Source organism: Camelus ferus, chromosome 4 (assembly GCF_009834535.1).
Source record: "Camelus ferus isolate YT-003-E chromosome 4, BCGSAC_Cfer_1.0, whole genome shotgun sequence".
NCBI classification, from domain to species: Eukaryota; Metazoa; Chordata; class Mammalia; order Artiodactyla; family Camelidae; genus Camelus; species Camelus ferus.
The window spans coordinates 4,883,455-4,910,750 of NC_045699.1; the positions used below are offsets into that span (position 1 = coordinate 4,883,455).

The following is a 27,296-nucleotide window of genomic DNA, read 5'->3' on the forward strand; positions in this document are numbered from 1 at the left end:
GTTCTCACAAGTTAAGTGCTCTGTCTCACAAGACTACCCCTGCGTGCCCCTTTTCAGATGCCAATCAAAAATCCAAGTTGTCACCTGTGCTTGTGACTAGTCAGCTGTAAATCAGATGTTCCCACCATCCCTCCCCAGGTTTGATTAATTTGTTAGAGTGACTCGCGGAAGTTAGGAAATCGTTGTTTACTGGTTTATTATAAAAGGGTATGATATAGGTTGTAGATGAATATCCAGATGGAGGAGATGCAGAGGGCAGGGAATGTGGGAAGGGGCACAGAGGTTTGCTGTCCTCTGTCGACCCCTCACTCTCTCAGCACCTCTGTGTGTTCACCAACCTGGAAGCTCCCCAAACCCCAAGCTATGAGGATTTTTATGGAGGCTTCTTCACTTAGGCATGATCAGTTATCAGCTTCCTTTCCAGCCCCTCTCTCTTCTCTAGAGAATTTGGGATGAGGCTGAAACTTCCAAGCTTCTAATATGGCTTGGTCTTTCTGTGTTGTTTTTTCTGGGGGGTGGGGTGGGGGGAGGTGAAGTTTGTTCTTTCAGGTGACCAGACCCTATCTGGAAGCCTGCCAGAGATGCCTCATGAGAACAAAAGACACTCCGATCACCCAGGAAATTCCAAGCTATTTAATAGCCTGTGTCAGGAACCAGGACCAAAGACCAAATATTAGAACAAAAGATACTCCTAGTGTTCCTATCACTTAGGAAACTGCAAGAGTTTTAGGAACTCTGTGCCACCGGGAGCAGAGACTAATATATAAATGTTTCTAAGGTCTCACACAAGCATATGAAAAAAATGCTCAGCATGTCTAATTATTAGGGAGATGCAAATCAAAACCACAGTAACATATCATCTCATATCTGTCAGGATGGCCACTGTTGAAAACTAACAAACAAAAAAAACCACCCGCACACAAAGTAACAAGTGTTGGCAAGTATGTGGAAACATCAGAGCCCTTGTGTCCTGTTGATGGGAATGGAAAATGGTGCAGCTGCTCTGGAAAAGGGTGTGGTGGCTCCTTAAAAAATTAAAAATAGAACTGCCCAATGATCCAGCAATCCCCTGTCTGGATATTTACCCAAAAGAATCGAAAACAGGATCTGGAAGAGATAGCTGCATATTCTTGTTCACTGCAGCATTTTTCACAAAACGGCCAAGAGGTGGAACATCCATTGACAGATGAATGGATGAAAAACAAGTGGTGTATATGTACAGTGGAATATTATTTAGCCTTAAAAAAGAGCAGTCCTGCCATATGCTACAACGTGGATGAACCTTGAGGATGTTATACTAATTGAAATCAGCCAGTGAGAAAAAGACAAATACTGTATGATTCCAATTGTGAAGTATCTAAGGTAGCCAGTCTCCTGGAAATAGGAAATAAATGGTGGTTGCCATTGTTGGAGGGAGGAGGAAAAGGGGGGGTTGCTGTTCAGTGGGTAGAGTTTCAGTTTTTCAAGATGAGACATTCTAGAAATCTGTTGCACAACAGGGTATATATAGTTAACACTACTGTACACAAAAAAATTGTTAAGATGGTAAATTTTATGCTGTTTTTGATCACAAAAAAACTTAATGGTCTTTTTAAAAAACTAAGTTTCACATCGATTTCTATTTCATACTTAATATTGAATTAAATAAAAATAAAATAAAAGCCTTTTTTGGGGGTAATTAGGTTTGTTTGTTTGTTTATAACAGAGGTACTGGGGATTGAACCCAGGACCTCGTGCACGCTAGGCACACGCTCTACCACTGAGCTATACCCTCCTCCCCCTAGTATTGTTACATGTATTTCTTTCTGGAATTTATTAGGCTCCTGGAAATCAACAATCCAATTTTCAGAGAATGTTTTACTTGCATCTTAAAAGCAAATATGTGCATCTGACAATCATAAGAGTTACTTTTAGGAATGGAACCGAATATTTGAAATTAGAATTGCTTAGGAAAATTTAGGATATGTGATTAAGCATAAATAGAATGCTTGCACGTATCCGTTCAATTTAAACAAAAGAAATAAAATACACTTATCAGGTGTAAATTTTATCAGAAATTCTAGTCCTTTGTGTTTTTCCAATGGGAAGATTTCATTCTTGCTTTCAGGTGGTATTTTTGAATTATAACTAAATAATACGGTAACATATAAAGCTGCTCCATCATTAGTTAAATATCACTCTGTTATAAAGTAGATATATATAATTCAGCATGGACATTAAAATTCCTGGGTTTCTCATGACTTCTACAACTGCCCTTTTTAAAAAAAATTCAAATTTAAGAACATAGAGAAGTCTAACTCAAAATTATTACATAACTTAGCAAGAGCTTTTTCCTTCTCAAAATCAAAGTGTAAACAAATTTCTATTAAAATCCTTGGGCTTACTGCTTCGTGGAGAGCTGCTGCAGAGAAGAGAGCTAATGTTACGGCTGGGAACATCTGTAATTAAAGGTGATATTACTCCTTGGCTGAATAACGTTGCGTGGCTGGGTTAACAGAAGGCTTTCAGTGAACATCCCACTTTCTTTCTTAGGTTTCCACACGGTTGTGCTGCTTCCAGATTGCCTTCTAGACCCCCAGCCCCACCCGGAGTGTTTGCTCAGTGGTGTCCTAACCCCAGGGAAGCAAAGCTTTGGATGGAACTGAGCTGGAAAAGTTCATCTTCTTTATATGATGCTTTTTTCAGTGTTTCCTTTTGAAAAAAAAAAAAAATTAAAACACTAAATCTTGAAAGGTATATCATAAAATAAGCAGTTTTAAGAAATCACTTACCTGAGCCACTTAATTATTTTCTGCAGGTTTGCTTGAAAGCCACACTGATAATAATAACAAAAAATAGGGGCCTTTTTTTTTTTTTTAATGCTGCAGGGTAAGTATGCTCCTATATATGAGACGCTTTGGGATACATGTATTGAAAGCTTTATTATACCCCGTTGTCATAAGTGACCTTGTGTAAGTTACTTACTCCTTGGCACTGCCTCCCATCTGCAAAATCATCAGACACTGGTGAAAAGTAGGTGAGATAGTATGTGCTAAGTGCCTAGACTAGAATGTACTCAGTGAATGAGAATTTCCTTTTCTTCTAGCCTTGTCTACCCTTCTTCATTCATTAAATGTGTTTATTAAACAGTCATTTTCGGAGTGCCCGTTGTGTCCTCGGCACTGTGCAAGGTGGGGAGGGCGGGGGTGTTCCTGACCACAGGCGCTCTTTATTCTTTTCAAGCAGCTGAGAAAATCAAGAGTTATGCTGTGACGCATGGAGTTAGGATCAGGACGCTTGGAACCAAAGGTCCTAACAGCAGAGGGACAGCCACAGCTCCCTTGCTTTTGTGTTGGTGACAGGGGAGCCTTTGTCTCTTAGTACCCACTGTCAGAAGGTATAGATTAGAAACTGATGGATTTTCTTCTTCTAAGTATGCGCTGTGTGCATCATCGTAACCGCTAACCACGTGTTAGCAGATAGTGAATGGTTCCATCACTGCAGAGTTTCCTTGGGCGGCAATGTTCTAGGTAGTGTGAGAGAGCTGGGTTATTAGGGTTTTAAGAAAAGGAGAAGAGATGTAAGAGTTCCAGTTATTCTATGTTTATTTTACTTGAAGCGAGTCTTAGTTGGAGCCATATGACATGATATTATTATCTGATCCGCTCTTTTCTCCTATTCCCAACCCAGAGTAGCTTTTTAAATAACGTGGTTGATAGAGCATAAGAAATGGCTAATAATCTTTCTATTAAAAGATAGGCCCTATTTCTGTGAATTTTCCTTCGTGAAGAATTTAGGAATAATTTTTAGACTTTTTTTTTTAATAGACTGAGGAAGGATAAAAATATTTAAGATTTCAAAAATCCTTAAAGGACTCTTTCTACTAGCAATACTATTTTTTTCTGGTAGTTTTTTTTTTTAAATTGAAGAACAGTCAGTTATAATGTGTCATCTTTTTAATTTAATTAATTCATTTTTTAATTGAAGTGGTTTTGGGTTTTTTTTGAGTTGCAATGTAATTTACAATTCATGGCCTATACCATAAATTTAATTAGGCCATGATAATTCTTAATTATATTATATACAAAATACTTTTAAAAAAATATGGGGGGGTTAGGTTTATTTATTAATTTATTTTTGATGGAGGTACTGGGGATTGAACCCAGGACCTCCTGCATGCTAAGCATGCGCTCTACCACTGAGCTGTACCCTCCACCCAAAATACTTTATTCTGTAGTCTTTTCATGGATTTGTACCAGTAAAGATTCTTCTTGGCTACCTCAGCCCCTGTCTCCCCTGCTTTTAAAAAGTAAAGTTTAATGTGTATGTAATAACATGCACAGATTCATGCGTACAATGTGAAGTTTTACAAGGGTGTACTCCTGTGAACCACTGTTCATTCAGGGCCCTTTCCAGTCAGCTTCCTCTTACCACAAGCGAACACTGTTCTGATTTCTAGCAGTACAGATTACTTTTACCTGTTCTTGAATTTTATATATCTGGAATCATACAGCGTGAACTCTTGTGTCTGTCTTCTTTTGCTCAGAATAGTATTGTAGAGACGTATCCATTTTATTTTGTGGATTAACATTTCATTCTCTTCTTTTTGCTGCGTAGCGTTCCATCATATGAATATATCACAGTCTGCTTATCCATTCTCATGTTGATGGACATTTATATTCTTCCCAGCTTTCAGCTATTATTAAGCTACTACAAATAGCCGATGTACAGGTCTTTTTGTAGGCACCTGTTTTACTTTCTCTTGGGTATGTACTTAAGAGTAGGATGACTGGGTCCTAGGGAGAGTGTATGTAACTTTAAGAAACTCCTAAACTTTTCCAGTGTCTTAATAGCAATATTTAAGAGTTCTAATTGTTCTATATTTTCTCCAAAAATTGGTGTTGTCATTCTAATTTTAGCCATTCTGGTGGGTGTGATGTGGGTATTTCATTGTGATTTTAATTTGCATTTTCCTGATTTGAATCCCTTTTTTATGAGCTTATAGGCTATTCCAATAATTTCTTTCAGAAGTGTCTTCAAATCTTTTGCCTTGGTTCCTATTTTTAAAAATTTAATGTGCACCTTTAATTCTCTATTCTACACCATTTTCTTAAAAGCCACAGCCGAAATGGCATTGTAAAAAAAAAAACCCAAAAAACTCCTTGAGTGGTTTCTTTAGAGAAAAACATTACTTATTGATAAGACTAGTGGCCTAGAATTCTGATATATCCCAATATTGTTAGGAGGGCCTCGAAATGGAGATAAGGAATGAGTATTGTGATTAAGAATTTGTTCCTGATAAAGCAGTTACATATTAAAAATATTCATTCAAGTCTTTTTTTTCGTTCATTGCCAAGAAGTTTAAAATGAGACATATCATTTACTTATCCCTCCCTCCCTTTAAAATGCTTTAAAGGTAGATCAGTTAGAATTTATCTTATCAAACTTCTTTTTTAATTAATTACTTTTTTTATTGACGTATAGTCAAATATGTCAGTCTCTGTCTCAGTCATACATACACATACATATCTTCATTTTCATGAAAGGTTATTACAAGATACTGATTATAGTTCCCTCTGCTATACAGAAGGAATTTTTTAAAATCTATTTTTATATGTAATAGTTAATATTTGTAAATCATGAACTCCCACATTTATCTCTTCCCACCCCCTTTCCCCTGGTAACTATAACATTGTTCACCATCTTTGTGAGTCTGTTTCTGATTTGTAGATGAGTTCATCAATGTCTTCTTTTTTATTTTTTAGATTCCACATATGAGTGATCTCATATGGTATTTTTCTTTCTCTTTCTGGCTTACTTCACTTAGAATGATGATCTCTGGGTCCATCATCCATGCTGCTGCAAGTGGCATTATTTTATTATTTTTGATGGCTAAGTAGTATTCCATTGTATAAATATACCACAACTTCTTTATCCAGTCCTCTGTTGATGGACGTTTAGGTTGTTTCCATTATCAAACTTCTTGACTTGGGATCCTAGAAAAATATCTGTCTGCTGCTTTACTTCTATGTGACTTCTCTTTCTGGTTCAAGTGTCTGACTTCCATGACTATGATCCAGCTGTTTTAGACTTGTTAGTGATGCCAGATCTCAGTTCTTTGTATCATACTGCTGGAAACTGATCTGTGCCAATTTAGTCATTCACAGCTCTTAGGACTTTTTGATAGATAACAGTAACTGCAGAAAAACTTGAAGTAGATGGAATTTTTGCTAAGCCTGTGCAGCCTTGCTACCAGGTTATAATGAAAGCTGATCTCAGATAAAAAAATTCTTCCACACAACAAAGTCATTTATTAAATATTCTTATTTAGCAAGCAGGCATAAAACATGATGTACCCCTGTCATAAGCTTATCAGCTCTTGCATTTTTTAGATATTCTGATCACTCCTTTTATGAAAGGTTCACTTGAAACAGACCTGACAATATTCTGGGTACAGGATTCTGTTAACTTTATAGTTGGCACCATTTAATCAGAAATCCTCACAACCCATAGCTAGACAGGGGCCTGTTTAGGCGTCTCAGACTTGAGACTCATACACTATCCCTGAATAAGAGTCTCATTACAGTCTTATAATCTGTGCAATCTGTCTGTAAAATATTTTAGACAATCTACATATATGAACAGCCATTAATTTTACCAGTGAGACCCCATTTCTAGCAACCATTATTCTGATTAACAAGCTATTACTTCTACTAATAAAAAAACCCATTTTTGACACTCAGTATTTTCAGTCCTCCAGTTGTGGATAACAGAAAAGCTGTATCACCTCTGGGATATGACTTTCTTGCTTTAATAATAGCTGTCCATCTATGGGGTGTGAGTTTCTAATTAGAGCAACCACCCCCAGATCAACAGATCGGCCCCACAGCGTAGCTTAAACCAAATCACGTACATTTCAACCTTGTCCATGTGATTTGAAAGTAAATTAACGTAACCCAGTCCCATTATGTAAAACGAGAAGAGGAGACTTCATCTGGATAGCACACTCTGCCTCCTGATCAATTTAGTTAGGAAGTACATTAAAATTAAAAGAGATAAGAGTAGTTAAGAGACATACACAACATTCAGTGACAAAGGAAACGAGGGTCTGGAACTCCAATTTTGCTTTTTGTCACACAGCCAGAGAGCATGTGACACAAAGGGCTTGGAGAGGTTTTCTTTCCAGCGATTTAAGGGGTCGGGGCCTCTTGTTTTACAAGGGACGGAACAAGGAGCTGTTACAGCTCTCTGATCCATACCACCCTCAGTTACTCCCCTTAAAGTGCCCCGAGAGTCAGCCCACTGACTCTCCTGTCCCAGGATACGGGCTAGACAAAGATGAGGAAGGATGGGGAGAGGCAGCTGGCTGGGGTTATTAACTCATCCTTCCACTCGAGAGTGCTGGCTACCAGTGCTTTATTTCAGCTGCGTCTGCACTGGGGTGGTGGATTGTGGCCTGACCATACTCCCTAACAGAGAAGCAGGGTGCCCATTTTGCAGGGGAGATAGATGGTCTTGAAAAATAAAAGACTTCCTCTCCCATCCCTCCCTTACTTCTCAGTGGAATAGATTTTCAAATATAAATGAACACCAAGATGTTCTTAAAAACCCAAGCAAGTACCAGTAAAGTAAACATTTCCTTCTCCATCCTCCAGTCCCAGCTCCGTCTCCGTAAGCTGTTTGGCAGGAGTATTCTCTCAGTTTCCTTTCTGTTTATTTTCGTACATATATATTTACCAATGGCTTAGTTTGATCATTTTTACATATTATCTGTTGTACAACTAGATTAAAAAATGTGTTTGCATTACTGTGAAGATATTTCATATTGACCTACTGCATTAATTTTAAGTCATAGTATGACTGCCATAGTTTTCTGTAATTATGCCCCTGTGGGTAACAGCTGTTCGTTCCATTTAGTTTTACTGCAGACAGGGCTACGGTAAATATCCTTACAGCCTCTTACTTGCGGTGTGCTAGTACTGCTCTGAGATAGATGTGATGACGGGGGACTGGCTGGGTCCAGGGATACGTGCAGACTGCCAGCTTGCTCTCCACAACACCTCTACCATCTTCTAGTCCCATCTTCCTTGTATAAAAGTAGCAATCTCCCTACAGCCTCTCCCTAATTGATATCAGGATTTAAATTTTTTTTCCAATTTGATGGTGTGAAATAAAATTTCATTTTTTTTTTTTTAGTGGGGGTAGGTGATTAGGTTTATTTATTTATTTTTAGAAGAGGTACTGGGAATTGAACCCAGGACCTCACACGTGCTAAGCATGCGCTCTACCACTTGCCCTATATCCATCCTCCCTCCAAAATTTCATTATTTTATAATGGTTTTTCTGATTACTTATTAGGTTAAACATCTCACACATTGTTTTTGTCATTCCTATTCTTCAGACTTGCCTTTTTTATACTTGACTCAGTTTTCTATGGGACTGTTTGCAATTTTAAGATATTTTATAGGCATTTTTGAGATATATTATATACATATATATAAAATATTCTTTGTTACAAATATTGTTACAAATATTTTCTCCCAGTCGGTCGGTTTTTTTTAAAATACCTTTTAGATTTATAGAAACATTGCAAAGATAGTAACAGAGTTCCTGTATACTCTTCACCCAATTTCAGTTTCCTTGAATGTTATTTGTATTCATTTGCTCAGGTTGCCATAATAAGGTAAACGCATTCACGGGCTTAAACAACAGAAATTTATTTTCTCACAATTCTAGAGGCAAGATTGATTGCAAGATTAATGTACCAACAGGACTGGTTCCTGGTGAGACAGCTGTCTCCTTGCTGTGGCCTCACATGGCTTTTTCTCTGTGCATGTGCACTCCTGGTGTCTTTTCCTCTTTTTATAAGGACACCAATCCTATTGGGTTAGGGCCTCACCCTTATGACCTCATTTAACCTTAATTACCTCTTTAAAGGCCCTGTCTCCAAACACAGGCACACTGCGGGCTGGGGCTTTAGTATGGATTTTGGAGGGGAGACACGATTCAGCCCATAACATTATCCTGCACGACCATGGGACATTAAGAAACCAGCACTGGTACTCCAGGCTTTATTCAGATTTCCCAGTTTTCCCATAAATACCCTTTTTCTATTCCAGGATTCAACCTAGGATACCACATTGCGTTTAACTGTCATCTGCTTAGCCACCTAAGGTTTGTGACAACTTCTCAGTCCTGTCTTTCATGACATTGACATTTTGAGGAGTACTGGTCAGGTATTTTGTTCATGTTCCTCAAATTTTATTTGATATTTTCTAATGACTAGACTGCATTTTTGGAATAAGGTACCACAGAGGAGACGTGCCCTTCTCATTGCTTCAGATCAGAGGGTAAGTGAAATCCACATGACATGACTGGTGAATTACGATCACTTGGTTAAAGAAGTGTTGGCCAGGATTCTTCTCTGCAAAGTTACTGTTTTTCACTTTCCCTACTGTATTCTGTGCAAGTAAGTCACTAGGTTCAACCCACACCCAAAGATGGGGGGAGTCATCTCTAACTCTTAGAAGGAAGTATCTACATATGTTATTTGGAATTCTTCTGTAAGGAAGATTTGTCTCTTCATTTCTTTAGTCAATCCCTTTTTAATATCAGCATGGATTCATGCATATTTATTTTATTTTGTTATGTTTTTTGGGGGGGTAATCAGATTTGTTGTTTGTTGTTTAGTTTGTTTAGTTTAACAGAGGTACTGGGGATTGAACCCAGGACCTCGTGCATGCTAAGTGTGTGCTCTACCACTGAGCTATACCCTCCCCTCCTATTTTACCTTTTTTAAGCTTTATTTTTGGTTAGTTTGCATGCTTACTTTTTAAAGTTTTTAAAATAGACTTATTTACTTTATTTTAGTTTTTGAAGGCAGGGGATGGTAATTAGATTTCTTTATTTACTTATTTTTTTAATGGAGGCACTGGGGATTGAACCCAGGACCCCATGCATGATAAGCATGTGCTCTACCACTGAGCTGTACCCTCCCCCCTCATGCATATTTATTTTATACTTAGGGTTATAACCCAATGTTATGTACTTACTTTGTTGCTCAAATTGTTCCAACTTTGGCCTTGGGAGCTTTTTGGACTGTATTCCACTCTCCTCCCACCCCTTTTCTAAAAATATTTTAATGGTGTCTTTGTAAATTTATCAAGTCCTTTCTCTTCATAACTTTTGCATTTTGTGTCTTCATTTAAGACTTTTCTTAAACATTGAAAGATTTGTATCACTTGGGGTAGGCTAGGTTATATTATGATGACAACCTTAACATCTTTTTATATTATTTTTCATTTTTTAACTGAAGTATAGTTGATTTACAATGTTGTGTTTGTTTCTAGTATACACCATAGTGATTCAGTTATATATAAATATATATATACAAGATATTGAATGTAATCCCTGTGCTGTACAGTAGGACCTTGTTGTTTACCTATTTTATATATAGTAGTTTGTATCTGATAATCCCAAACTCCTAATTTATCCCTCCCCTGCCTTTTCCCCTTAGAAACCGTAATTTTGTTTTCTATGTCTGAATCTTTTCCTGTTTTGTAAATAAGTTCATTTGTATCATTTTTTTAGATTCCACATGTAAGTAGTGTCATATGATATTTGTCTTTGTCTGACTTATTTTACGTAGTATGATAATCTCTAGGTCCATCCATGTTGCTGCAAATGGCATTATTTCCTTTTTTATGGTTGAGTAGTATTCCATTGTGTATTTTTACCACAACTTTTTAACCTAGTCATCTGCTAATGGACATTTAGTTTGCTTTCCTGTCTTGGGTTATTTTAAATAGCGGCTGCTGTGAACATTGGGGTGTATGTATCTTTCAAATTGGAATTTTCTCTGGATATATGCCCAGGAAGTGGGATTGCTGGATTGTATGGTAAGTTACTTTTTTCTTTTTAAAGGAATTTCCATACTGTTTTCCGTAGTGGCTGCACCAAATTACATTCCCACTAAAAGTGTAGGAGGGTTCCCTTTTCTCCACACCCTCTCCAGCATTTTTCGTTTGTGGATTTTTTTAATGATGGCCATTCTGACTGGTGTGAGGTGATACCTCATTGTAATTTTGATTTGCATTTCTCTGATAATTAGCAATAATTGAGCATTTTTTCATTTGCCTGTTGGCTACCTGTATGTCTTCATTGGACAAATGTCTGTTTAGGCCTTCTGCTCATTTTTTGATTGGGTTGTTGTGTTTTTTGGTTATTGAGTTGTATGGGCTGTTTATATACTTTGGATAATAGGCCCTTGTCAGTCCCATCATCTGCAGATATTTTTCTCCCATTCCATAGGTTATTTTGTTTTGCTTATGGTTTTCTTTGCTGTGCAAAAGCTTGTAAGTTTAATTAGGTCTCATTTGTTTATTTTTGCTTTTATTTCTATTTCCTTGGGAGACTGACCTAGAAAAATACTGCTATGATTTATGTCAGAGAATGTTTTGCCTATGTTTTCTTCTAAGAGGTTTATAATGTTTGTTGTCTTTAAATGTTTAAATCTTTAAGCCATTTTGAGTTTATTTTTGTTTATGGTATGAGGGAGTGTTCTAACTTCACTGATTTACATGCAGCTGTCCAGTTTTCCCAACACCACTTGCTGAAGAGACTGTCTTTACTCCATTTGTATATTCTTACCTCCTTTGTTGAAGATTAATTGACTGTAGGTGTGTGGGTTTATTTCTGGGCTCTCTATTCTGTTCCATTGATCCATTTGTCTGTTTCTGTGCCAATGCCATGCTGTTTTGATTAGTGTAGCTCTCTGTAGTATTGTCTGAAGTCTGGGAAAGGTTATGCCTCCAGCTTTGTTTTTTTTCCCTAAGTATTGCTTTGGCAATTTTGGGTCTTCTGTGATTCTGTATAAATTTTAGGATTATTTGTTCTAGTTCTGTGAAAATGTCATAGATAATTTGATAGGGATCGCGTTAAATCTGTAGCTTGCTTTGACAGCCCCCAAATCTTAGGGGAATGTAACAAAGTAAAAGTGAATTTTTTGTTCATGTCCACCTCTGGTTAAGTAAGAGCTGTTATAAATCTTACTTTTGTGACCAAGGCTGGTGGAGCATACATACCACTTTTTATTGAATATAACAACCGAAGTCTTAATTTATTTTATAATATACATGTATCTATAATATGTGTACTGATAATTCATACATGCACAGAAATGTGCACAAAGTGTACAGCTTGATAGACAGCTTTGTATTATCACGGGTAAGTAACTAGCATGTGGATTGAGAAACAATATCATCATACTCCAGAAACCACAGCCTTGTGCTCTGTATAGACTAGGCACTACCCCTTTCAAGCATAAACCCCATTGTCATTCTTATTGCTGTAGATTTGTCTGGCTTTGAAATCTACATGAATGGAATCATACTATTTTTGTGCTGGTGTTCGGCTTCTTTCATTCAGTGTTGGTGAGAATCATCCATGATGTGCATGGCCACAGTTCATTCATTCATCCTTACCATTACACAATATTCCATTGTAAGAAAGTATCAGAGGGTTTCACCTCACTGTTTCCGGACATTTGGTTTGTTTTCAGTTTTTGGCTGTAACCAATAATGATTCTGTGAACCATTTTTTGAACCTTTTCCCGGTGAACGTGAACAAAAACGCATTATTGTTGGATGTGTACCTAAAAGTGGAATTACTAAGTCAAAAGACGTGTGATGCTCATTTTTATAAACACCGCCAGTTTTCTTAAATGGTTCTGTTTCAGCTATAATCTTGATTGCTGCTGATCGTTAGGAAAGAGTTCTGGCTGAGTTCTCTCGCCTGGAAGTGATACATTTCGCCACTGCTCATTTATCCTCAAAAGAGTCAGGTTGCGCAATCCTACCATGGTGTGGAGTGTAGAGAACCAGAAAGAACTGTTACATTCAGCTTTAGTCCAGGTGGAGTTTATTTTTTTTTTTGTGAGCGTTGTGACAAAGGGAACCTTTTTTAGGCAGATGTTTTTCTTCAGATTTTGTTTCACCATATTCCCTAGATTTGAACGTGAATTCTTCTTATTGAGATTAATTTTAATTTGTGTTGAATTGTCCTTTAATTTTTGTTGCAAGCTATTTAGAAATGGGTTTTAAACATTCGTAAGTTGATAGATTTTTGCGGGTGTTACCTTTTCATCAATAAACTTCAAATTTTATTGTTTTGTGGTAATTATATGATGTGTATGCTCTTTGTTGTCCTGAATTTGCTGTGATTTTCTTGCGACCTTATACATGATGATTTCAGTGAATATCCCATTTTTTGAAAAGTTTGTCCTCTCTGTTGAAAATGGTTCTCTATCCGTAATCTATTCAGGATGATGGATTTTTTAACGTTGAGCCATGTGTAAGAATAACTTTCTTTTAATATGCTATTGGCTATTTGTATTTCTTTTCTGAATTGACTTTATAGAGTTTTATTTTTTATTGGTTGTTCTATTGTTTTGTAGTTACCTTTTTGTCTGTTGTGATGATTAACCCTTTGTAATATATTTTCCCCTAGATTTCTTTTTTTCCTTTTATGACTTGAGTTTTGCGTCATGCTTAAAAGTCCTGTTTAAATTATAAAATTATTTGCTATAATTTTTATAGTCAGCGGATAGCTTTTAAAAGCTTATTTCATCTGGTATTTATTTTATACATAGATTGGAACCTCATTTTCTTTTCATACATATAGACACTTGTCCCTTATTGAATTAGGCCATCTTTGTGACTGATTGAAAAACCAGGTTTTTTTCTCATATACTAAGTTTTCATATATGCCTAGGTTCATATTTGTGTCTTGCTGTGTTAAAATCATATTGTTTTAATTAACTTTTGCCTTTATATTAAGGCACGTCCTCTGAGGCAGGAATTTTAAAATCTCAGGCTTCAGCCAGACAGCCTGTGTTCAAATCCTCATTCTGCTACTTTTCCAACAAGCGTTGTGACTCTGCTCAGGTTGGTCACTTTGCCCCTTTAGTAGGTCTCCTTTCCTGGAAAATACTGAAAGTAGGAGTATTTGTCTCATGGGTGGTAATGAGCTCAGTAATGCAGTACTTGGCACTAAACTATGAATAATTGTTAGCTGTCATTGCTTTAGGGAGCGATGCTTCTTTTTTTTTTTTTAAATCAGTACTTTTATGAACAGGGCATTCACCAAGGGTAGACGTCCCCATCCTGCAGGGAAGCCGTGCACTTACTTCTGTCGTTGCTCTGCCAGGACTTGAAGTCAGTCTAGTTCATTTGTTACTAAAAAGTGACAGTGTGTTCTCATTGCCACTTGACTTCTACCTGTATTTCTCAATTGGTTTAGAACATACCTCTCTGTTTCATGATTAATTATGCCCCAGATAGCTACAGCTGTTAGGCGGGACAATGTTTTTCATTTATTTAACAAATACTTATTAAAGGAAGAAGTAGCAAACTGGAGGCCCCAAGAGCCAAGTCAGAACCATAGGCACAAGGGTAGATTTTTGAATGTTTTTATCAATATTTTAAAACCATGAGATTGCATTTCCTTCTACTGTCTTATGTCAGTCAAAGAAGCAGGAGTGGTGACTTTATGTGATGGGCATATACAGACAAGAAAGGTTTACCACTTCAATAATTCAGTTTTCTGTTTTTTGACAACAAACACATTAAAGGGAGGACACATGGGTTTACAGGCTGGTAAGTTGAATCGTGAACCTTTAAGCAAAATGTGATCGAGAAACCTGTTCTCTAGCTCTCGGTTTCTAATAAATAGCTCTCATCTCAGCACTTAAGACTCCGTAGTAGTTCTTCAGTGTGACTCTAATAATAGAATTTTGAGAATATATTGTACAGAGATAAATTGGACATCAAAAATCACTGATTCCCCTCCACCCCATAAAACATAAAATTATATTTCAGGTCTCGACTTGGAGGGAAAATTCCTCCCCATTTCCATCTTGCTCCTTCCAGTTTTACTTGCGTTTGTGAAAAGAAATTGGATTTCAAGAGATGGTAGCAAGAAGTTACTGTTGGTTAAATGTGTGCAAAGGACATTTTCCAGGTTGTCTTAATCCTGTGCTTTCTTGCATGCTTTATATCTTGATGACGAGTCAGCTTTGGAAAAATATTAGTAGCCTGCAAGTTCACCTTTCAAAAAGCTTCATAAATTTGAGTGGGTACTGTATGTTACAAAATTCAAAAGTTAAAAAGTTCCAGACACCCAGTTTCCCCCTAAAAAGGCATTCACCACTACCAGTGTGTCTCCTTCCAGAGATATGCAAGATTTCATCCACAGTCATATACATACATGTTATAAATATGCACCTATAAATTGTACTTTTTAGCAGTCTTATCGTGGCTACCTTGCCAGTATTTAATTTTCAGTCTTGAAATTTTCTGCCAAGTTTGCCCGTGGTTGCCCTTCACGGAGGTTGTCCCAATTTATATTCTTACCTACAGGCAATAAGAGTGCCCGCCTCATCAACACAGCACCTTATAAACTCCTTTGATTTTTGCCAGGCAGAAGGGAAAGTAGTACCCCACAGTTTAAAATTACGTTTTTGTTATTTCGCGTAAGATACATTTGTTGAAGTTGGGCATCTTCTTGAGATGGACTTAAAATATTTTTCCAGTTTATCTCGAATTTGAGTTTATTGCTGCGAAGACCATTTAAAAATGTTTACCAATTTAACAGATTCTCTTACTTAGATTTTTGCTTCATTAAAAATAATTCATAGTTTTGTTACATTGAAAATCTTTAATCTGCTGGAAGTTTAGGATAAGGTTAGGAGGTATGAAGGTTTACTTTTGAGGGGAAAATGTATATATTGTGATATATAATGTGTATATTTTGATGATAAAGTGCAATTCTGGGGAAATAGCTGTTACTGTATATTGCTTGTTCGTTTTATGGGAGAGTCATTGTACATTTTTTTCACGGATAATTAAAGTTACACCTTTCTGTAGGAAACTTGGAAGAATATAGAAGGGAATAAAAATAACCCTGTAATCCCAGTACCACATTGTATGTAACAAAATTGGGAACATACTGTATTTTTTTTTCACTTGAGACTAACATAGGAACATAGTTTTAGAAAATATTTGAATAGTTGCTTAGTATGGTGTTGGAATTTTTGTTTTTCAACCATCCCAGTACTTTTCTAAGGCGAAATCTAAGGAATGGATGACCTCAGTTTTAGGCTTACCTTTCATTTTTGTTCAGTTTTGAAGAGGTCCATTTAAAATGAGACGCCAGCAGCCAGGCGAGCCCGACGCCCAGCGCGGCCGCACCCGACGGCGGCCGGAGCTCCGGGCCGGCGCGGGTCCTGGAGGCTGGGCGCCGGCCGCGCAGGGCTGTGCCCGGGCCGGGATGCCTGTGCCGGGGCCGGGACGCCGCCTCTCGGCCCGGCCCCGCTGCAGCGCCCCCTGGCGGCGGCGGCGGCGGCTCAGATCCGCCTCGGAGCCCTCCTCCCCCGAGAAGTCCTCCTCTTCATCGCTTTCGGAGCCTGTGTTTGCCTCTGTGACCCTCTGCCCCGAGGTTCCCACTCTTGAGAGTGGAGTTTCGGTGCTAGAGGGGCCTGGCGCCACAGACGACCGCCCCCTGTCCCCGAGGCGGGGCGAAGCGCAGCCGGGGCGGCTGGGGGTGGTTCCCTCGCCGCCCAGTTCGGGGCGTTTGAGGAGTTTTGAACTTCCGGGGCTGGCGGGCCGGGGTGGGCGGCCCCGGGGCGTCGCCGTGCCCAGTGCTGGGGCGCGGCCCTTTAAACTTTTGTTTTTGAAACTTTGGGGGTGTGGTCGCGGCCCTCCTCGTTCCGTGGCTGGTTGCTCCCTGGCCACCCGGCGCTGCCCTGCGCCCCGCCTTCCAGATGCTGTGGAGTCATGAGCCGGGAGGGCGCAGGGACCCCTCTGGTGGCCGAGGTGATCAAAGGTGAGTGCGGAGGGCGCGGGGCTCGCCTGGCCCGGGCGCCCCCGCGACACCCCCTACTCAGAGGGCCTCAGGCAGTGCCCGGGGTCAGGGAGGCCCCCGGTGCTGGCCAAGGGGTGCCTTTAAACTTCAGGGCCAGGATCGATGCTGTCTCATGAGCGTGGGTGGCCTCCCAGGACTCCTAGCCCCCCGGGCGGAATCCGCACTGATGTGTGTAGTTGGGATCCTTGTGTCCTTACCCCTTGGCTGGTAGGCTCTCCACTTCAGGGAGCAAAATCCAAGCTCCCTGTGCACAGGGATCAAGGGTCATTTGCGGTTGCAAAGGAGTAAGCCCCGTCATCCGCTGGAGTGTTTGTGGTTGCAAGACATTCTAGTTGAGGAGTTTACAGGGGAATAAAGACAGCAATTGTGTGAGTTGAATTGCAGACAGAAATTGTTTAAATTGCCATCTGGGGAAGGGATGCCAGCTGACGCCCTTTTTTTTTTCTTGCTATTTTAAGGGCTGTACTTGGTTTTACCACAATTTGAATGCAGGTATTCAACTAGCTCTACTAGGTATTGCGGATGAGGGATTTTTGGCAACCCTTTTTGGGGTGGGGCGGGGCGGGGGAGGGAGGGTGGAGCCTCCAAGCTTTACTACTTCGCTACCATTCTTGCTAAACTTCACAGCAACCTAACTACATTTATTTGTGCAACACAAGTACATTTCATACTCACCGTCCAGAAAACTCATTGCTTCTGCTGTAATGGTAACCTGTCTGATTGTAAAAAGTCACTTCAAAAGTAGTGATTCCTAAGAATAGTTGGATAAACATATTGTTTGCTTTGTTGTGTCCTGTAGCCGTATTTTGAAATTTGAAAGTGTCTTCTCTTTACTTAAAATACAGTTTCTTGCTGAAATGACTTCTTAGGATATCTTAAAAACAGAGCGAAACAGCGGAAGTCATCCAGGTTGATGGCCTAGCCATCAAATGCATGCTTGCCATTTGCTGAAATGACTTTTGTCCAGGGGAACTGACACTTTGTGATGGGAGGTTCCTTAAGAAATCAGGCCATATCGTTTATTGCTATTGAAACATATATTAAAGGCAATTGCTCCTTTTAAAAAGTTGATTATTTATTATTACCCATCAGAGTAGACGGAACATTTCGAAGTTATCCATTGGCACCCTTACCATCTGAAACATGCATGGAAAAAAAAAGTTTGACTTTATTTGGAAAGAGTTGCATATATGAAACGTTTTTGATCATGTGAAGGAAGGAACATTGCAATTTTTCCATTTCAGATCGCCTTTGTTTTGCCATTCTCTACAGCAGACCAAAGAGTTCATCAAATGTACATTATTTCAGCATAGATAATGAACTTGAATATGAAAAGTAAGTATTGTTTTTTAAAAGATTGTTAGTAACTTTTTTTTATTTTGAAGAATCTAAAGGTATGTTTATAACATTGGAAAATTGCAGATCTTTTGATTGATAACTGCAGGATGCTTTTTTCTTTAACCCTTGGTAATAAAATAGATCCTTAGGGAAAACATTAAAATGAAAGAACCTCCCTAAATTGAACAATTTACATTTGGAATTCTAATAGTTTACAGTATAATGAGGTATAAACTAGTGTACTAACCAGCTACCATTCTTGCTAAACCTCAGAGCAGGCTAACTGTTTATGCAAACAAGTTCTTAAGACGTGTTTCTGCCAGTGGAAAAAATATGTGTGGAAAAAGAGGGTTTTTAAAAAAAAAATTCAGAAGGTATTTTCATATATTGTTTGAGGTTAGATTTAAGTGTTATAGCACTTGTCATGCATTTTAATAGTCAATTTTTTAATCAGAGTATTTCTTCCATTAGTAAGGCAGTACCTTTAAGTTGTATGACCTATAATAATTTGGTGTATGCTTTCTTACTTTAATTTGACCTTGTAGCTACAAACAGGCATTTATATTCAGAGCCTCTAGAATGTACATACACATTTTTGTTTTTCGTTTTTAAAGCTTCTACGCAGATTTTGGACCACTGAATCTAGCAATGGTTTACAGATATTGCTGCAAGATAAATAAGAAATTAAAGGTAAAATATTTTTTACTGAAGACTTGACTTAAGTAAATCATTATTAGCCTGATCTTGAGGGGAGGGGGGATCCCTCTGTTTTTAAAAAGGAAATGTCATGCTTCTTCACTGCCGTGATATTCGGGACATACCCATGGTTTATGGCTTTTAAAGTCATAATGTATCTGTTTTCCAGCGTTTTGATTGAATGGTTTAAGTGTGGGTCATTTGGTTCTGGTTTGGATTAGCGATGCTCAGCTATTTGAAAAGTCAAAGTGAAAATGGTTAATAAAGTTAACCTTGGTGGGAAGGTATAGCTCAGTGGCAGAGTGCGTGCTTATCATGCACGGGGTCCTGGGTTCAATCCCCAGTACCTCCCTTAAAAATAAATAAATAAACCTAATTACCTCTCTCCTAAAAAACAAAACAAAAACATTAAAGTGAACCTCTTATCGTTTGACCTACTGGAACTGAACCTCATAAGAAAATCTTTCCTTCCTTTGATCATTATTCTTTCTGCCTTCACTGTGATAGGGAGTGTCAGCAAACTAATAAAGAGAAGTCGGTTCATCTTTATCTCATTATATCTTGAGCCTCCCATGAAATTTTACTAACTTGTGGCTCTTCACTTCCCACATATGATTAAGGAGCAGGGAAATAAGGGCAAACAGCTTATCTTTAAGACCGTATCACTGAGTTGTAAAAGTGTGTTACTATTAGTTTGAACTTAGACCATACTCATTTATTTAAAAAAAAACTTTGAATTTTTGGTCATGTACAGTAAGAAGTGTATACGTACTACTAGCAGTTCCAAATTAGTCACTGTAAATTCTCAAGTAGAAACACTGGATATGGTGGCAGGTGCTTTTTTTTTTTAATTAAAAATATTTAATAAAAATTTTCAAGGTTACTTTCCATTTACAGTTATTTCGAAATGTTGGCTGTATTCCCCACATTGTACAATACATCCTGGAGCCAGTCTTATACCCAGTAGTTTGCGCCTCCCACTCTCCCACCGCTATATTGCCCATCCCTCCCTCCCCACTGGTAACCACTATTTTGTTCTCTTTATCTGTGAGTCTGTTTCTTTGTTGTTATATTCACTTAGTTTATTTTTTTAGGTGCCATATATAAGTGATATCTTTGTATTTGTCTTTCTTGTCTGACTTATTTCACTTAGCTTAATACCCTTCAAGTCCATCACGTTGTTGCAAATGGCAAGATTTCATTCTTTTTTATGGCTGAGTAGTATTCCATTGTATATATACCACATCTTCTTTATCCATTAGTCTGTTGATGGACACTTAGGTTGCTTCCATATCTTGGCTTTTGTAAATAATACTGCTATGAACATTCAGGTGCATGTATCTTTTCCAATTAGTATTTTGGCTATTTTGGATATATGCCCAGGAGTGGAATTGCTGGGTTGTATGGTATGCTAGTTCTAATTTTAGTTTTTTTGAGAAACCTCCATACTGCTTTTCACAGTAGCTGCACCAAACTGCATTCCCACCAACAGTGTAGAATGAATGATTCCCTTTTTTCCACATCCTTGCCAACATTTGTTATTTGTTCTTTTTGATGATGGCCATTTTGACAGGTGTGAGGTGATATATTTCATTGTGGTTTTGATTTGCATTTCCTTGATTATTAGTGATGTTGAGCATTTTTTTATGTGCCTATTGGTCATTTGCATTTCCTCTTTGGAAAAATGTCTATTCAGTTCTGCTCATTAAAAAAAAATTTTTTTTGATGTTGAGTTGTACGAGCTGTTTATATATGTTGGATATTAATCCTTTATCAATCATATCATTTGCAAATATTTTCTCCCATTCAGTAGGTTGTTTTTTTTTTTGTTTGTTGATGGTATCCTTTGTCGTGCAAAAGCTTTTAAATTAAATTACATTCCATTTGTTTATTTTTGCTTTTATTTCCTTTAACTTTAGGAGATGGATCCGAAAAAATATTGCTGTGATTTGTGTCAAAGAGTATTTTGCTTATGTTTTCCTCCAGGAGTTTTACAGTATCTGGTCTTATATTTAGGTCTTTAATCCATTTTGAGTTTATTTTTGGATGTGGTGTTAGAGAATATTCTAACTTCACTCTTTTACATGTAACCGTCCAGTTTTCCCAGCACCACTTATTGAAGAGACTGTCTTTTCTCCATTGTATATTCTTGCTTCCTTTGTTGTAGATTGATCGTAAGTGAATGGGTTTATTTCTGGACTCTCTATCCTATTCAGTTGATCTATGTGTCTCGTTGTGGCAGCACCATACTGTTTTGATTACTGCAGCTTTGTAGTATAGTCTGAAGCCAGGGAACACGATTCCTCCATCTCTGTCCTTCCTTTCTCAAGATTGTTTTGGCCATTCGGGGTCTTTTGTGTTTCCATACAAAATTTAAATTATCTGTTCTAGTTCTGTGAAAAATGCCATTGGTATTTTGATAGGGATTGTATTGATTGGGGCAGGTGCTTTTTCAAAACAAGTTTATTCAGTTGATTACTTACTAGGACTAGTACAAAGAAATAAAATTTATTTTTAATTAAAAATTATATTTAAAGTATGTGGGTAAGGCAGATTTTTTTTCTTTGAGCATCAAATGTAAAATTCCACATCATAAATATTAGAAACACCTGTCTGATAAGTTACTATGTAGAATTTATATGTAAAATGGAAGCTGTAGCATTGCTTTTTCATTCTGTATTGTGTTTGTAGTCACTAGAGGTTTATACAGAGATGGAGACTCTTCTTTCTGGACTTTATTCCTCCCTTGAACAGGAATGTAAGCATTTATGGCCTTGGGTGTTTATGTTCCCCCTGCTCCCTTTTTCCAGTTACTAATGGCAGGTCTTTTGGTTCATGCAGGACCAGGCAGCTAAAAATAACTTCCTTTCCCCCGCTTGTGTTCACTTGCTTTAATATTGAAAGATTTTTTTTTAACATACTTGATCAACTGAGAATATGGTAGTCCTTTTTTAAGAATTAAATAATTGTTTACTAGAACACCTTGCAGGGTGTTGACCATCTCATCTCATCTGATCAAAGCCTTGATTCCTGTTCAATTAATAGTGATAAACGTGTGCTGAGAATTGGCAGCTGAGTCTCCTGTGTTTGTGCTGCTTGAAGGCTGGTTGGGTTCTTATCACCTTGAATCTCTTACCCTACGTGAACAGTAGAGGAAAATAGGTACATATTTATCACTGGAACAGTGACTCACAGAAGCTAAGAGGCACCTTGCTTATTCAGCTGAATGTATCCTGTTCCTGACCCTTACTTGAATCCATTTCTGCTCACGTTAGTGAAGTTCAGGTGAGGAAGTACTAACAGTGTGTTCCTTTGGTTTTTAAATTCCATATCCTTTTTGTTTTTGACTTTTTATGGAAGCGAATGTACATACAGAAATACTTACAGATGAATGAGTATACAGCTCAATGAATTTTCACAAACTGAATATGCATGGGTAATCATCTTGATCATGGGGTCAGGAAGAGAACATTATTAGCACCCCAGCAACACTGCAGAAGGACCCACTGACACTCAGTGGGTTATCTCTGTATCTTCCTCTTCACCCCACCCCTCCCTACCCCATTCACTGTCCTGATTTCTTACAGAATGAATTACCTTTGCCCATTTCTGTACCCTTTTATTTTGATTTAAAGGTTTTGGGAATAGATTTTCAGACAGTAGGGAAAGGAAAGAAAAGATCTCTCTTAACCTTTTCCAACTTTTTATATATTCTTCCAGAGATATATACTTGGAGCATATATCTGTTCCTGTCTCCTCTCCTACTCTTTTTTCTTAAAAATTGAAGTATAGTTGATTTACAGTATTACCTTAGTTTCAGGTATCTCATCTCCTACTCTTTAATGGTGCATTCATTTTACTCCAAAAATATACCTTTTCTGGGGAGGTACATGGTACTTCAGGGTATCAAAGCTAATGTTTAAAGAAAAAGCCTTGCTAGTATGAATACTTGGCCATTGTGAGATTTGGAATTTATTTTAATCACAAAGTTTAATCACAAAATCATAAAGTTTTAGAGAACTTGAAATTAAAAGCAAACACTAACAGCTGTTTATCTTTATGCAGTCCATTACAATGATGAGGAAGAAAATTATTCATTTTACTGGCCCTGATCAGAGAAAACAAGCCAATGCTGCTTTCCTTGTTGGATGCTATATGGTAAGTATTCAGCTACTTTTCAGTTGCGTCAGGGAAGACGCAGACAACAGTGGTGCTTTACATTTGGGGTTGGAATTCGGAAATTACTTTTTCTAAGCTGTCCTGGTTTCTTTCCAGAAAGAACATGTTTTGCTTTTTTTAAAAAAAATGGACCAACTGGAAAAGGCTTTGGAGGAAGGGGTATGAGGGAGAGCTCTGTACCTTCTACTCAGTTTTGCTGTTCTGAACCTGAAAAGTGCTCTAAAAAGTCTATTTTTCTAAAAAAATTGACCAGCTCGCATGAAAACCTTTTTATATGTCATGGCACTTAAGGTTAGAAAATAATGCGCCAAAGCTATGCTTTTATTAATTCATGATCCATTTAGTAAAGTGGTAAAAGGAGAGTCAGGACCAATAATTAATTTAAAAAAAAAGCGTCAAAAGTATGTCTTATGAGGTAGGAGCGCTTTATAATTTGAATACAGGCCATTTCCCCCTAAGGTGTGATTCTAAACACAGGTGGCAGGAGGACTAGGCATGTGAGTCTTCTAGGAAAATGGGTCACATGCTACGTAGATTACATACGGTATTGAGTGGTTGGTCTGTTTGGGTCATTGGAAGTGTGCGTTGGAATTGCCAGTATTTCCGTGAGTTGTGAATTTCACTTATTTGTAAATATCACGGAAGATATTTGGTTTTTGAGAGTCAAATTTTGTCTGGCACCCAGTGCATCCATCCTCAGGAGTACCCAAGTAACAGTCGTCCTGAGTAAGCTAAAGGCTCCTCAAGAGTGGTGCCCCTCATTTTTCTGGTGGTGTGGAAGCTAGCTACTCTGTTCAGTGCAGAAGAATGTGGAGTGGGTATTTCTTCCACTCACACCCATGGCAGGTGTCATAGTTAATGTAGATAAAAGAAGATTGCGTTTCAGAGTTCTTGAGATAAGTTCTTTTCTCCCCCTGCTTGCCACCTGCTACTGTCATGTTTTCTTTTAAAATCGCTTTTCTGACACGGAGTTTGATAATCTGGAATTTACAATGATGAGAACAAAAGTTGGTGGTACTAGTTGAAACTGAAGTTCAACTAGTAACTAGTTGAAACCTCAAAATTGAATAGTTTCCTTTTCTGTGTTTAAGGTGTATGGTTAACAACAATGATTAAGGCCTATGGGGGGTTTGTTTTGTATTTGTGCTCACAAAAGTAATTGAGAAAAATGTTCCTGAGATAACTAAGTTTTATTATCATCTCTGAATGTATGAAAAAGAGGTTGTACATTAGGTCTCTTAATATTTGAATTCTTAAGCTTACCCAGATGGAGTATTTATGTTTGTTTTTTGTTTTTTGTTTTTGTTTTTGTTTTTGTTTTTGTTTTTGTTTTTGTCATGTCTCGTATTTATTGTGCTTAGCAGCAAAAATCCTGAGCAGGGGTGGAAAGAGCCTATGCAGGGTCCCAAGGAAAAGAGTATGGGGAGGTGGCTGTTTTAATTGGGGCATTTGGTCCCGTTCCTTGGCCAGTTACTAGGGAGGGGAACCCTGAGGATTAGTGTAAATCATGACAACTTTGCAGGAAAACGGATGCAGCCAGAATCCTGGTGTTCATAAAATATTAAAGGGAACCCTGGAGAAATGGCCCTTGGTGTAACAGTGAAAGTCTTTACACTGCCCAAGGGAAAGTCTGGATGGCTGGAGCAGTTCCAACTACATGCTCCTGAGCAGAACACACAGAGCTCTGCCTGGGCTGCTTTGGGCTCAGTCATTTGCCTCTGGTCAGATGGGATGTCCCTAAGATGGTGGGGTCTTGAGGAGCCAGATAGGGTGACTTCAGTGTGCAAGAACCCCTTAGAGGATGGCTGTGGGCATGGTGGGAGCCAGGGTTGTCTTAGAAACAAAACACTTGATAATTTTCTAAATAAGAGATCTCTCTTTTTAAATCTTATTGCTGTTTGTTTTTTTTTTCAATTGAAGTACAGTTACAGTGTGTCAGTTTCTGGTGTGCAGCACAATGTCCCAGTCATGCATATACATACATACATTCGTTTTCCTTTTTTTTTTCCATTAAAGGTTGTTACAAGGTATTGAACATAGTTCCCTGTGCTGTATACAGAAGAAACTTTTTTTAAAATCTATTTTTTATATAGTGACTAACATTTGTAAATCTCAAACTCCCAAATTTATCCCCTCCCACCCCCTTTCCCTGGTAACTGTAAGATTGTTTACTATGTTTGCAAGTCTGTTTCTGTTTTGTAGATGAGTTCATAGTGTCCCTTTTGCTGTTGTTTTTTATAGCTAGTGAAAAAGCAGTAACTCCTTGGCATATTGATTGAAAATTTGTTAGCATATCCATTCCCAGTTTGGTGCTGGCCTTTTGACTTTGTTTATGGTTGTATTTTGGCATGCAGACGTTTATTTTTCTATAGTTAATGTATTTTAGATTTAGAAATCCTTCCAGGATTTTACACTCCCAGGTTAGCACTGATTTGATTGGTTAGGAAAGTGCCAGGGAAGCAATTAGGACTAGAGTTCATTCCTCTGTTCAGTTAGAAGCCAGCTTGGCAGGAGGATTACATCTTTTGGCTGTAACGAATATCTTTGTAGCCATGACTGGCCGGCTAACGCAGGAGCAGAAAAACTTCTAAGAAACGGAGATTTATTAATAGTAGCAAAGGAATGTCAAGATATAATAAGGCTATCCCCCAAGATTAAACATCAAAATAGAAGTAAGTAAGGGTTTGATCTGGTTGAAGTCTGTTGAATCCTCTGGTTAAAGATTTGTAGAGATGAGTGAAAACTCCCTAAAAATTGATCTTCAAGCCTGATAACCTTTTTCTGGAGTTGTTTGAGGAGTTCTGGCGATAATAAGGCTTTTTGGTGACTGACTTAGAGGGTGGTGTAGTGATGCTAAATCACAAACAAAAACTCTGGAGAAAGAACTATCAGGAAGGAAGTGTTCCAAATGGACTGACTCTCTTTATCTGTCCCTTTAAATTCTGGACCTGGGAAAGGAATTGTATGCTTGTGGGCTCAAAAGGACCTAAAAGGGGGCGTGAGAGGGTGTGAGAATCAAGTGTTAGTAATCCTATTTATTTTTAAAACAGAAGAGGTTAGGCTTTACAAATGCTTCAAATACTCAAATGCTTAAAATAGGATTGACATGCCCATGCTTATTTAATTCTTTTGTCGGGCGGTCAGGCGCCATCTGTGGTATCAGAAGTGAGAACAGTTTAACTGTTCATTTGTTTTCAACGTATTTCCATGCCTTACAGTTTATGTGGTCTGGTAAATGAATTTGCTAGTTGTTTTGAAATGGTAGATTCTTGGGTAACCAATCAGGATGAAACTAAACATCTTTCTGTACCACTCACTGTAAAAGGGTTAAAGAACATAAAAGATAACAGAGTTTTTTTTTTTTTTTTCCAAAAAGATAAGTGAACTGTATCATTTTACGAAAGGACTAAGTTTGCTATCCTGTTGAGATAAGTCAGTGTCTCTTTGCTAGCCAGACTTTGGGGTGATGCTCCTTGACCTGTCATTTCAAGTAATGGTGAAGTTCTAAGTGGAAAAGTAAGTGCCTTTCAAAACACATTCACGATTGAGAGAGTATTTCGAAAATAAAAGTTTGAAAGTCTGTTCTGTCATTTTGTCATTTAAATAAAAGGTCATGTACAAAACCGATATTTATACCCTTGAGAAATTTAGAAAGATTTCTTCTAAAAAGTACTTTTTATATTTATAGAAGCAGGATATATGAACCAGTACAGGGTTTATCACCCGATTTTTTTTTTTTTAGTCAGTGATCTCTTCTTTCATTTTATGCTTGTTTTATCATCTTTATACCCAGATTATAATCATATTTCTCAACTGACGCAAAATTTCCAAACCAGTGTCTAATCCAGGACCATTCCTTGCATGGGGTTGTCGTGTTCTTAGACTCTCTCGCACATGGTCCTTTTTTGTGAACACTGATTTATGAAGAGACCAGACCTGTTATTGTAGAAAGTTCCACCTGTTGAATTTCTCTGGTTTCTTCTTTATTGTATTTTTCACTCGTCTTTCCATTCTTTGTATTTCTTGTGAGTTGGAAGTTGTATCTATAACCTTGTGCATTAGTAATATGTGTTGCGTCACATCAGAAGGCATATAATACCTAAATGACCGTTAATGGTTATTAGGTGCCAGCTGTCACGTCCCTTCAATGTACTGTGTTCTCCTTATGAATTAAGCATTCTGTG

General features: G+C 37.9%; 1 protein-coding gene and 2 non-coding genes across 3 annotated transcripts in view; 2 read left to right on the forward strand and 1 right to left on the reverse strand.

Moving 5' to 3' along the window:
- Window positions 1–27,296, forward strand: part of CDC14B (cell division cycle 14B) — a 91,190-nt gene that overhangs the window by 19,994 nt on the left and 43,900 nt on the right. The window contains 3 exon segments of the mRNA XM_032477437.1: window positions 18,144–18,234; window positions 18,852–18,927; window positions 22,999–23,091. Coding sequence (XP_032333328.1) covers window positions 18,144–18,234; window positions 18,852–18,927; window positions 22,999–23,091 — 260 coding nt within the window.
- On the reverse strand, window positions 9,903–9,974 carry TRNAD-AUC. The gene has a single exon. It is a non-coding gene; the product is annotated as a tRNA-Asp (tRNA).
- On the forward strand, window positions 19,214–19,285 carry TRNAD-AUC. Its single transcript has one exon. It is a non-coding gene; the product is annotated as a tRNA-Asp (tRNA).